This window comes from Mesoplodon bidens, assembly GCF_964165515.1.
Source record: "Mesoplodon bidens genome assembly, chromosome: 7".
Taxonomy (NCBI): domain Eukaryota; kingdom Metazoa; phylum Chordata; class Mammalia; order Artiodactyla; family Ziphiidae; genus Mesoplodon; species Mesoplodon bidens.
This window is the reverse complement of record NC_138164.1, coordinates 50,792,931-50,806,291: the sequence shown is the minus strand read 5'-3', so window position 1 is coordinate 50,806,291 and position 13,361 is coordinate 50,792,931. Positions and strand designations below refer to the sequence as shown.

At 35.1% G+C, this 13,361-nt stretch overlaps 1 protein-coding gene across 2 annotated transcripts in view; it reads left to right on the top strand.

The window, feature by feature from the left end:
- Positions 1 to 12,762, top strand: part of FAR1 (fatty acyl-CoA reductase 1) — a 71,522-nt gene extending 58,760 nt beyond the window's left edge. Inside the window, exons 9-12 of one of the 2 annotated variants that reach the window (XM_081240483.1) lie at positions 746 to 917; positions 7,511 to 7,640; positions 10,022 to 10,149; positions 12,485 to 12,762. In XM_081240483.1, the coding sequence (XP_081096609.1) occupies positions 746 to 917; positions 7,511 to 7,640; positions 10,022 to 10,149; positions 12,485 to 12,647 (593 nt within the window). In that variant the 3' untranslated portion in view covers positions 12,648 to 12,762. Of the gene's footprint in view, positions 1 to 272; positions 445 to 745; positions 918 to 7,510; positions 7,641 to 10,021; positions 10,150 to 12,484 lie in introns of both variants that reach the window. The other variant, XM_081240482.1, reaches the window with a different exon arrangement.
- The last annotated feature ends 599 nt before the right edge of the window (positions 12,763 to 13,361 follow it).

Below are 13,361 nucleotides of genomic sequence, written 5' to 3'. Positions count from 1 at the left end.
ACACTAAAAGGATTTTTAAGAGTGAATTTTAGCAAAAATTCATTCATCTAATTAAAATTCATAAATAGTGGCAGTTCTAAAACCATTTGAGTTCAGGAGTCTAATACCCATATTCTCTTAGCTATTATAGAAAATGGAAAAGTTTGTTTTTTAAATGAGCAAACTCTTATATCTTTGGTAAAATATTTTGCTTTGTAAAAACGTGTTTTTTTTTTTTCAAAACTTCATTACATGGTTATTATCAAAGCTGTTACACAACTTTTCTTCCTCAGAATACCATGTAATTTCCACTTTCAAGAGGAATCCTCTCGAACAGGCCTTCAGACGGCCCAATGTAAATCTAACCTCCAATCACCTTTTATATCATTACTGGATTGCTGTAAGCCATAAGGCCCCAGCATTCCTGTATGATATCTACCTCAGGATGACTGGAAGAAGCCCAAGGTAATGGTGACTAGCTCTGTCTTCTCTGTTCCTCTGACTGTTAAGCAACCCATGCTTACACTAAAATGCATATTAACTCTGTATTTGTTTATGCTTATGATAAGGCTTAATGGCCTTTTGTGAATGAGAAGACTCTTGAATTTAAGAATTTGTCAGAAAAGCAAAGGTGGTATTATAATTCACTGTTCTAAAGTTTGAATGATAAATTATTGTCATGTGCTGAATTCTAGGTCTAACTTCAGGTATTTTTTCTGAATAACAAATAACATTCAAAATGCTTTGACGCTTATTTTTCCTACAGGATATTATCTAAATCATTCCTTCAAGATGAATCCTTTAAACCAAGTATTCAGGCGCCCCAATATTAAGTTGTATTCCAACAACTTATTGCTTCATTATTGGAAGGGTGTCAGACATACAGTACCTGCATTATTGCTCGATCTTGCCCTCAGGTTGACAGGTCAGAAACCGTGGTAAGAAGAATAGCAGTAAATACACTATGTATTGGTAAGGTGGTGGAAGCTTGCTGGAGAGACAAAAAGTCGCTAGCATGAGCTTTACCTTTAGAATTACTAACCTGATTAATCACAATCACAGTCAGGATGCTAGGACATTTCTTAGAAATTAAGGATATTTGGGGAGACTAACTGTGGATCTCATCTTATTGGGCCATTGATCCTCCAGAATCCCATAATATAGGAAATGTCCAGCGTCAAGGTTGTCATTGTTATTATAAGCTGAAATTGAGCCCTTCTCTCCCCGTTAAAAACTTGGAGGTGAGTTTTATAGGGGATTAAGGGTTAAATGTTTTGCTTTAAGTGGATTGTGCAGTTTTATATGAAAAAACCTAGGATGCTTCTAGAAAATTAACTGCTTGAGCTATCTCAGCTTCCTATTCAGCTTATAATATCGTAATTACCGTTTTTGACTAATTTTTAAGGTTGAGAATTTAAAACAAAAGTTAACAAATGGAAAACTTTCTATTATAGTTGTTATGGCCTTTCTTTCTTTTCTTTTTTATTGAAACCCCACAAACTTAAATAAAGTAATCCTACTGTCTTTACCACAATTATAGTGAAATGTACTATAAAAATATTTATTTTTTTAACTACATTGGCATTATAGTGGAGCCTTTGATTAGAGAGTTCAGGATTTGAGTATTTATGTATAAAGAAGATGCTGATTCCAGAACTTCCATCAACTGCTCAAAAAAAAGTGAGGTATCTTCCAGTTATAGTGTATCAGGATCTGAGTTACATGTAGGGAATTTTCTGTGGATTCAGTTGTCCCTTATGTTTCTAACCCTGTATGTTAAATATTGAAATACAAGAGAGGTGTTGAATTGAACAACTTTAGCATAGGTAAAGAAATACTCAGTGGAAAGAAGATCCAAAATACATTAAAACTGTCTTCAAGTTTTCCTAGAATGATCTGCAAAGTGCAGTATTTGTCATTGGCAACATTCTTTCGTGGCTAAAAAGCAGATGTAAATTTATGAGTGTTGGCAGTGATGCTGTCTTGATATTAATAAAGTTGTTGCAAATTAGAGCAGAACAATCAGAACTAGGTCAAAAAAGTAAAATAAGTTAAATATATCACAGTGCCTTACACAGAAAGTGGGGCTTAGTAAACTTAAAAAATGAATGAAGAGCCAAAGTTTATTAAATAATTTATAGTAGATGTTGCTACATAACAAATCATCTCAAACTTAGTGGCTTAAAACAGCAGTAGTCATTTTATTTCTTTCAGGATCTGGAATTCAGGAAGGAATCCACTGGGCAGCTTTGTCTTAGAGGTCTTTCATGTGATTGTGGTCAGATGGAGCTGAAAGGGGGGCGTGCAGTGGAACATCTGGTATCATTGTTTCTTCATATTGTGTCAGGATCTCTTCATAGAGTCTCTTTGCAAGGACCAGTGGTAGCCTTAGGGGAATTGGACTACTTACATGGCAACTGAAGGCTTCAAGGAAAAGTGCTTCAGCAGGCAAGGTGGAAGCTATGTGCATTTTCTGACCTACCTAAGGAAATCATGCAGCACTACTTCCACCTCATTCTTTTAGTCACAGGCGAGTCACAGATCCTCCAAGATCGAAGAAGAAGGGATATAGAGAATAGTCAAGATCATCTTGTAAATGAACGGGTGAGATGAAAGGTATTGTTGCAGCCATTTTTGGAAAGTGCAGTCTACTATAGTCAGGTCTCTGGTACAAACAATTCATATTCCTCCCACATGGAAAATACTCTTGCCTTTTCCCCCCAAAACCTCTCTGACATCAGCTTGAAGCCAGTGTGGTCAGCGAAATCTGGTAAATTGTGGATGAAGCTCTTTAGGAGTGTTTTTTCAGGTATAGTTCCTCAAGTATTAATCTGAAAACCTGTGAACTAAAGTGACAGGTTACCTGCTGCCCGTCCACCCAACATATAATAGTGAGACAAGCATAGGAAATACTTTAGACAGTCTTGTTCGAAAGAGAGAAAAAGAGAGGCACGCAGCAATCACTGGTCCATAACAGTTCTGCATTCCAGCAGGGTCCTGTTTGATGGTTTCTTAGTTAGGGCTCATTCCCACTCCCTGGTGGTTTTCTGAGGCTTTTGGCTCTCCCCTCTGAGTCATCCTTCTATTCCCGTAAAAAAATGGCCTGTGTTTGCAACTGAATAGCCTTCCTACCCTACTTCCTGCCTGTAAAAAGTTGGGAATCTTCAGGGCAGGGATTGGCAAACTTTCTGTAAAGGGCCATATAGTAAATATTTTAGCCTTTGTGAGCCATGAATTCTGTTGTAACTACTTAACTCTGCTGTTAAATGTAGCTTCCACCTTGTAACTACTCAATTCTGCAGCCTTAGGCAATATGTAAATGAATAAGCATGACTGTGTTCCAATCAGACTTTTTTTACAAAAACAGGTCGATTTGGCCCCTAAGCTCTGGTTTGCTGGCCCTTGATCCAGAGGCCTCTTTTCATTTGGTACTGTCTCTGTCCTTTTAAGTGTAAACTGATAGGATTCCTTTTAAAACTGTGTGGGTTTCCCATGTATCTATTTTAAAACAATCCACTCCATTAGACCAAAGCCCACGTATCTTTTTGAGACATACCCTTCTCTATCTTGGGTCCTTATGAGGTTGCTGTGGGATAGCACCCTTGGATCTTAGATCCTTAGACTCTTACATCCTGCCTCTTAAACAATAGAGCTTATCTAAGACATGTCTTTAACATCTAGAGTGAAACTTTTGTTTGTCTGAAAGGTTCTATGAAGTATACTACCTTAAATCTTTCTGAGGTCCTAACAAAGAATCTTATATTTACATTCTGGATTTGATCTATCCCCAGAAGATGTTTCTTAAAGAATTCCTGGCTGGAATTTTACATTCCTTCCAAATTGCACCCAAACAGATAGTTCATTTTTTAAGATCATCTTTGTCCTCTTTGAGGAAATCTTAGCTAGATCATCGAGTTTATTAGATACATTTTCTGTTTTCCATGTGACCACAGGTGACAGTTTGTTCTTTTAACTTCCAACATTATTTTCCTCATTTACCTTGAAACTCTCATCAACAGTTTCCTTAGAGCCCTTTTATTTTTTCCACTAACACTCTTGGTCCTTCCAGGTTTTAGCAGTGGTTTCAAGGGCTTTCCAGTTTCTGTCTGCCCCCTAATCCTAAAGTCAGTACTGCATGTTTTAGATTTTTATTATAGCAGTCCCTCACTCCCAGTACTGATATCTGTTCCCATTATTTGTGCTGCCTAACAAATCTTTCAGTTCCCATTATTTGTGCTGCATAGCAAATCTTTCAAATTTAGTATCTTTCTTTTTTAAAAAAATTGAGATCTAATTGACATCAAACTTAGTATCTTAAAACAGTAATCATTTCATTTATTGCTCATGATTTCTGTGGGTCAGAAATTCTAGAAGCCTTTGATGGGGTGGTTTTTTCTCAGGATCTTTCAAGTAGTTGCAGTCACAGGGGCTAGAGCAGGTACACTGTAGGAATGGTAAAGGAGAGAAAGGGTACAGAGCAGCTGGGTGGCCAGGCATCTTTCTCTCTTCATATAGTCTCAGAGCCTCTCAATGTGGTCTCTACACATGGACTAATTTGGGCCTCCTCACAGCCTGGCAGCCTCAGGGGGAGTTGGACAGCATACATGACCTCTGAAGGCTTCAAGGGTGAGTATTCCAGTGAGCAAGGCAGAAAGCTACATCACTTTTTCTTACCTCCCCACGGAAGTCACACAGGGTCACTTCCACCTCATTCTTTTTGTATAAGTTACCTTCACCTCTTAATGGAGCGATAATTAAGGTGATATTATAGGTGAACATGTAAGATGGGAGATAATATTTACAGCCACCTTTGGAAATTAAAATTTGCAACAAATAGGAAGCATCAAATAAAGAATCTTCTTACCTGAGGTTTGTCCTGTACAAGGCTTCCTAAGTATCAAAGCAGGAATGCCTTGGGAGCCTATATTGTAAAAGCAACAAGAGACATAAAGGTTTTTTATTTAGGCAATATTATAAATGTTAAATATAAATATAGTAAATTTATATTAATTTATATGTAATATAAATTACATATTTACAAATATAAATATATCATTTATATTATTTAATTTGTTCAGATATTTACTGAGCAAGGTACTGGCCTCTATACCTTATATTGGGGCCTTAATATAATGCCTACCTCTGCATTAAACTAATGTCAGTCATGTCATTCATGGTGTCCAGTTTACTCATTTACATTATTCTGAGTACCAGCTAGATAAAAATCTGACTTACTGTATATCTTGACATAATTTAAAAAGTATACACATCATATGGATTACTGATTAATAGTCACTGGGGACTAGGATGCATGATATTATCACATGTAGAAGCAGTATAAATTATTTACTCTAGCTCTTGAAATGTAGTAGATATTTCATCACTCTTAAAATGGTATTTAAAAAAATATTTCCATTGTCTTGTTTTTTTTTATTATTTAGCTTAACTTTCTCCAGCTTAACTTCTCTGAATCTGATATTTTTTATCTTTGTGATCCTCAGTGGAGGACAATTTTGCCTCCCTCAAGGGACATTGAACAATTTTTGGAGATGTTTTTAGTTATCACAACTGGGGGATGGGTGCTGCTAGCATCTAGTGGGTAGAGTGCACAGGACAGCCCCCTACCACAAATAATTATCTGCCCTAAGATGTCTATAGTGCTGAGGTTGAGAAACCCTGGACTAGATGACCATTAAGATCTTGCCCGCCTCTAAAAGATTGTGATTATTTTTTACAGGTTGCTGTAATAAAGAATAAATACTCAGAACATACATGGCAGTGTAGTCCCAGGCATCTGCTCTTACAGCATGTTTAACCAAAGATTGATGGTGCAAAGTTTTAAGTTTCTTTTTATCCCCCATAGTATTCAATCCAGAGTTTTATTGCTTGATAAGTATTCTGTGAACTTCACACATACATGACCTTTCAAATTTCCTTCTCCCCCTCCAATTTTTTATTGTAATTATGGCTGAATCAGTGATTGGTTTTAGGGTATTTCTGTCACTTGAATGAATCTGAAAATAAGACTAGGTGAGAATTGTCAGTGAAAAAGGAGTTAGGAAGAAAAACTTTTTAGTAAGATGTATGTTGGAAAATCACATTAACCAAATATGTGTATATGTGTGATTCAAGTGTAGTATACTGGCTGTGATAGTGGGTATTAATTACAAATCTGTTAAATCTTTTTGTTGTTTTTTAGAAAAAATTGCCTTATCGCTTTTCTAAAAGCAGCATGTCTTGTTTTTTTTTCCCTTCAAGTACTTTCTATTTGAACTATCCTGTCCAGATTTAGCCTTTGATGCTCAATAATTCTTTTTGTGTTTAATGGAGGTTTTATTTTGGGATTGCTTCCTTGCATGAATTACAGTTTTTCTTTACATAGTCCATGTTGCCTCATTTTCTTGCAGTATTCTGGATTTAGGGTTTCTTTCTAAATGTATATGTCATCAGAATTTCTTAGCTAATGTTACTGTTTTGATTTCCCCCCCATTTCTAATGTTCTAATTTTCTCCGATTCTGAAGCCCCTAATTTTGGGACTTCTAAACTGCATATAATGCTAATCCTTATTGTGGGACTATAAATAGAATTCTCTTTAAGTATTACTTCACACGTAATTTTTCTGTTTACCAGAGGTTAGGAATTTTTGGTGTGTGTTTTGTTTCAAAAAGTTCTTTCTTCCATTTCTCTACTTACCATAGGTAATTATTATTGTATAGATGTTGCTTTTCTGGTTAGTGTTACGATATCAATGACTTATAGTGAGCCATGATATATAAAATGACAAATTTAAAGATTAAAGCCCTTCACCCTTCTAAAAAGAAACAAAGTATTGAACTCCCTTATTTCCATAAGGATGGATATTGGGGACTTGGGAAGATGAGTGAATATCTTGAATATCTGTTTCAGAAAGCTGTCAACATGAGTCATTGATTTCATGGCACGTCCAGACAATCACAGCACCCGTTAGTGTTCAAGAGAAAGTTATTTAAAATATATATAGAGAGTTGACTAAATGGCAAATGAATATTTCTGTATACTTTGCTTCCATGATGCTGAAGAGTTGAGATTATAATGGAACAGTATGTTAGGAATTCACAGATAATCTTAGTAAAATGCAGCTGAACTAAAATGTGGCTTAAGGAACAAAAGGAAAGGAATACTAATTGAATCCATTTATTTGCTTAGTATTGTATGTAGAAAATTTGACCTTGAAGTATTGCATTTCCTTTGAAAATTAATTTCATATATCAGCAGAACTCTCTTTAGGCAGTATTAAATTCATTTACTGCTGCTTAAATTCAATTACTGTTGCTTAAACTTACTGCTGCTGTATTAAATGCATTTTGGATTTATAAAATGTTCTTCTAAGATGCAGAAATATTCTTATTTCCTGGTGGTTTGGTACACTTATTGAATTACGTGTTACAATTTTATTGTTAATGTCTCAAAATAGAAACTGGTACCCTGGGTGGTGATGAGATTTTTCCCTATCTATGCAAATTATGAATCTCAATTTTTCTTATAATACAGGATGATGAAGACAATAACTCGTCTTCACAAAGCTATGGTGTTTCTTGAATATTTCACAAGTAATTCTTGGGTTTGGAATACTGACAATGTCAATATGTTAATGAATCAACTAAACCCAGAAGATAAAAAGGCAAGTATTTTCTGTTTTATATTAGAAAACAAGTAGCATACTAATTGGAGTATGCTAATTAGCAACCCGAGAAATAATTGAGTATTTTCCCCAACCATTATATAATAAGAAAGTTGATCTATTTATAGTCTCCCATTAAAGCTTCAGTCATAATTGGTGGTGATAAAGTTGCTTTATCCTAGAATTTCTAATGTAAGTATGAGAGTAGCAGAGGTATTTTCAAAGCATGATTGACATGTTGATTCTCTTTTTCTCTTTAATGTCAGATTCAAAGAGAATTTTGACTTCTTTATGCATTTTCCCCCAAAACACTCTGTTTTCTTTAAGTTTTAAGGAAAACCTTCTCTCAGAAATTGCTTTTGTATACTCTTTTACTTTTTGCCATTCCACATTTTGCTCTCTGTTAGTTTGAAACTTAAACTCTGTATTTTCTTTTTAAGGTTACCTTAGATATTTGAACATGCATACTTAACAAAGTCTAAATTGAGCAATTTGTATAGCCTCTTCCTTAATGATATTTAGGACCATAAAATGTTTTAGCTCTGATTACCATCCTCATTAACTTATATGGTTATATGTTACTTTAGTTCTCTACTTAAACCTCATAATTAGAAATGATTATTTTGTTCAGTTTTACTTAGATTTAACTATATATTTACTAGTGTCTTTGCTATCAGATCTTCTCTTTAGGGTCATTTTTTTTCTGCTTGAAATATATCCAGAATACAAGAATATGTCTGAGTTGTAGGTATGTTGGTAGTGAATTCTCAGTTTGTGATTATGTTGCATGATTTCAGCACATTAAAGACAACTTTCTTTTTATATTTGTCTTATATTCTTGGTGTTGAAAAGCCAGTCTAATTTGCGGCTGCTTTACAGTATCCTTTCTTAATTTAGCAAGGTCTAATATAATATTGATACTTCTACCTTTTCTTGGATAATGCAAAGGGTAACACCTATCTGCTATGTTGTTATGTTTTTTAATTCTGTATTTATGTTATGTGCCTCACAGTCGTTCCTGTTGTAGTCTAGTCAATTAGTATTCATATAGATTTACTGGCATAATTGTCCTTTTACTGCTCTTATTTCTTCCTCCATCCTCCATCCTCCTCTAATGATTCCAGACTTCAATCTGGAATCATTTTCATTCTGCCTAAAGAGTACCCATTAGTATACTTCTTCTAGTGTGTGTCTTCTATTGATGTCAGTTTGTATCAGTTTTTATTCTTCTGGGAATATTTTATTTTTCAAAGATATTTATACTGGTATAGTATTCTACGGTAGCAGCTTTCTTTGAGCACTTGGAAGACATCTTCTCATAGTCTTTCAGCTTCCATTGCTTCTTTTCAGAAGTCAGTTGGTCAGACTAATGTTTCTTTGGAGGTAATCCACAGTGCCTTCTCTGGTTTTTAAAAAAATTTTTTTCTTTGACTTTCAGTAGTTTTACTCTAATATGTGTAGATATATATGTGTATATGTGGTATATGTGTGTTTTGAATCTTTGGCTTGGTGTCTCACCATTTTTGGAAAATTTCCAGCCATTGTCTTTTCAGATACTGCTTCTGTTCTATTCTTTTCACTCTTCGTATGGGAATCCAGTTGCACATATGTGTGACCTTCTCATAATATCTCATATCTTAAGTCTCCATTTCAGTGCACTGGTACTTTAATGATTTATTTATGGTAGCTTTACTATTTTTGGCCTAGAACTTGCTATTTTCAGAAATGATGGTAAATTGAATTGTGAATAATTTATTACGCCAGAAAAATTACCTGATTGTGTGTGGAGGAGCACTGAGCAGTGTATAGCCCTCTTATTTTGTCATGAAATAGCATTTTTATAAGGCTTTCTTTTCCAGGTTTATCTACCCTTTTCATCAAATGGCCTACTTACAGTTATCTAAATTCCTAAGCCAGCTTTCATAACATATTCTATCTCTTGATGTCAGTACTATTTCTCTAGGAAAATTAATCTGTGTGGTATGCAGGATGTTCAAAAAGAAGAGATAGTGTAGACAGAAGGAAACTGGAAACAGGTGTATTGATACATGTATAAAAGGAATTCTTAGGTCTATTTGGACAATGGGATTTTGTTGGTTTATTTATTTATTTATTTTTAATGGTGCAGGCTTCTTCATGTACTCCTCTTTAAAAGCTGACATGTTTTCAGATGATCTTCTCAAATGTTTCTTTGTTTAATGGACAATATGAAATAGGAATAAGAATTTTTTTGTGAATAGCAGTAACATTTAAAAAATTAATATAGTAAATGTTTTGTAATCATGTCATGTCGAAGTAGCCTTTAGAAAAAGTGTGAATTTTTGACTGGTTGTGAAAAAAATTATCCAAGAAAGTAACCAATAATTTTTTTGTTTATGTAGACTTTTAATATTGATGTACGACAGTTACATTGGGCAGAATATATAGAGAACTACTGTATGGGAACTAAGAAATATGTATTGAATGAAGAAATGTCTGGCCTCCCTGCAGCTAGAAAACATCTGAACAAGTACGTTTTTATATGGGTTTGATTTCATCTTGTCTTCCTTATGAAATATTACAGTTTTTTCTAAGCTGATAAATTGAGATACCGCTAATAATATATTGTATCAATATTTAAGAAAAGTGGTTGCTTTGGGGCTGTAACTATGGTAGTATTAATTTAGCCTATGATTGTTGAACCTTACTATTTTCATCAGATTATACTGTCCATTAGTAATAAAGTCAGGTGGAATTTAGTTTTAAATATCACTTTTATCTTCCTTTATTGCTAGTGAAGAAGTAAAGATATTAGGAGAAAATAAAAATATATTTTAAACAGGGGGTAATGTAAAGTTTCTTTTACCCTATTTAAATACATCTTTAGAAGAGGAAAAGAGGTATAATAATACATTATTTACTATAGAACTTTTTTCCTTGTTTATAAAATAGTTGTAATTATTCCCTTAGTCTCTTATAAAAGTAATACATACTAATTGTTAAAAAAAACTCAGAAAATAGAAAAGGAAAAATTACTATTAATCCATTATTCAGAGATGCAGTTAGTTTTAATAGTTATCTCTTTTATTCATAGTAATTTTTTTTGCGGTATGCGGGCCTCTCACTGTTGTGGCCTCTCCCGTTGTGGAGCACAGGCTCCAGACGTGCAGGCTCAGCAGCCATGGCTCACGGGCCCAGCCGCTCCACGGCATGTGGGATCTTCCCGGACCGGGGCACGAACCCGTGTCCCCTGCATCGGCAGGTGGACTCTCAACCACCGTACCACCAGGGAAGCCCCCATAGTAATTTTTTAATAAAAGTTTTATAACAGTTTTCAAAGGTTTCACATTATTATTCTTGTCCTTTCAACTCTTTGAGAATTTATAGGGCAGCTAGTTGTATAGATGAGGAAATGGAGACTTAGGAAAGTTGTGTTTGACAAGGTCGTATTGTATTAAGTGGCAGGGCAAACTAGAATACTGATCTTTGACTCCTAATTCAAAGCTCTTTTGTCTACACCCATTGTTCGTGTGTTGTATGGTTAACCCTTGAACAACATGGGTTTGAACTGCGTGGGTCCATTTATTGAAACATGTAGATTTTTTTCTATAAATACATACTATATTACTACACAATATGAAGTTGGTTGAATCACTGATGCAGAAATTCGGGTAAGAAGGGCTGACTGTGAAGTTATACTTGGATTGTTGGAGGGTCGATGCCCTAACCCCCACATTGTTCAAGGATCAACTGTAGTCCTATATCTTTCACTGCCTGTTGAAGTTAATGGAATTTATGTAACAGTGTTGCATATCTAAAGGATTTATATTCCTTTCTAACACCATTAAAAAACATCAAAAATGTTTTGAAACATGAGCAAGATAATGTGCATGTTGCTCTTTGAGAATAGGAGGGTCTTCCTATTTAGGGCAAGTGCCATGTTTCATTCATGAATGAGGACTTGTCCAGTTGGCTTTTGATCCTGTGACTGAAGGAGTAAATTCACTTGTCTGACAACTTGTAAGCAGCTAAAGATGTCCAAAAACTGTTTATTTTGTCTGTAGGATGGTGTATATGATGAATCTACCTTTTTAGATTAGATAGGAAGCTCTGAAGTGCAAGAGATGTGTCTATTTTAGCTACTAATGTACTTGCTGACTAGCACAGTATAGGGCATACAGAAGGATGCTAAATAATACTTGTTAAATAAATAAATTTACATCCCAAATGTACTGTTATAAAAAAACTTTGCATTATTCATTGTTAATAGAGGTAATGCATTGTTTGATGGACTCTTGTCCAGAATGTGCACAGTCAGGTTTGTTTGATGTTTGCTAACTTTCTAATTTAAGGACTTCAAGTTAGTTGATTTTTTTTTAATAGATTCATTTATTTACTTTTGGCTGCGTTGGTTCTTAGTTGCTGTGAGTGGGCTTTCTCTAGTTGTGGAGAGCGGGGGCTACTCTTCATTGCGGTGCGCAGGCTCCTCATTGAGGTGGCTCCTCTTGCTGTGGAGCACTGGCTCTAGGCACACGGGCTTCAGTAGTTGTGGCACACAGGCTCAGTAGTTGTGGCTCACAGGCTCTAGAGCACAGGCTCAGTAGTTGTGGCACATGGGCTTAGTTGCTCTGCGGCATGTGGGATCTTCCCGGACCAGGTCTCGAACCCATGTCCCCTGCGTCAGCAGGTGGATTCTTAACCACTGTACCACCAGGGAAGTCCCTTCTAGTTAGTTTTTAAATAAGTTGCAGCTTAATATGGATTTGAACTTTGATTAGATTAAAACTGAGCATGAATTGTCTGCTGTCCAACAATATTCTATTCTAGAAAATAGTATCCAGTACATTTCTTGATTTGCTTTTCAGGTTGAGGAACATACGTTACGGTTTCAATACTATCCTCGTGATCCTGATTTGGCGCATTTTTATCGCAAGATCACAAATGGCAAGAAACATCTGGTACTTCGTGGTTAGTCTGTGTTACAAGTTTCTGTCTTACTTCCGAGCATCCAGCACTATGAGATACTGAAGACAAGAATTTAGCATTAGAACATCTATGCATATGGTGGTCTAAATGCACAAAATATAAAATGTACTTAAGTCATTTCACCTTTTGTCAAGACATTAAACCATCTTAACTCAGAGTGTGGAGTAAATTATGGTATATTTTATGTAACATTTTAATGTATGCTCATAAAAACCTAGTGAATACACTGTGGTATGCCAACTCAAATCTATAATAGCCACCAAAACCATGACTTAACATTTTGATCCCTGGGGAAAAGGGGTTGGGTGAGGGTAGGAGTGGGGAAATAGGAACACTGACCAGTATAACTGTGCAATTCTGGAACATATTAATTAAAATATGCCTTAACATACAGTGATTTTCTAATTATAATATTTAGTGCAGTGGAAAACATTTATTTGGACAGGAATACTAGCTAAGTGGTAGATATTTGATTCTTCAGTGTTTGATTTTTTTCATCAATTCAAGTGGGTTTTAGTTTTGTTAAAATTACAGCCAAACTATTTTCACCTCATCCTGTAAGTTACTGAGTGGTCTCAGACATGAGAGACACGTTCTCATTTTTCTTTCTCTGATTAGAGGTCTGATGCATATCATTTTTCTATAAGCAGTCAGCTGCTTTCATAATCAGAAGGCCATATATTATTATAGAGGCCCTACTGGATTTAAATGAGTTTGAGAATCCATGTCAACATATGCTATGTGTTTTTAGAAGGA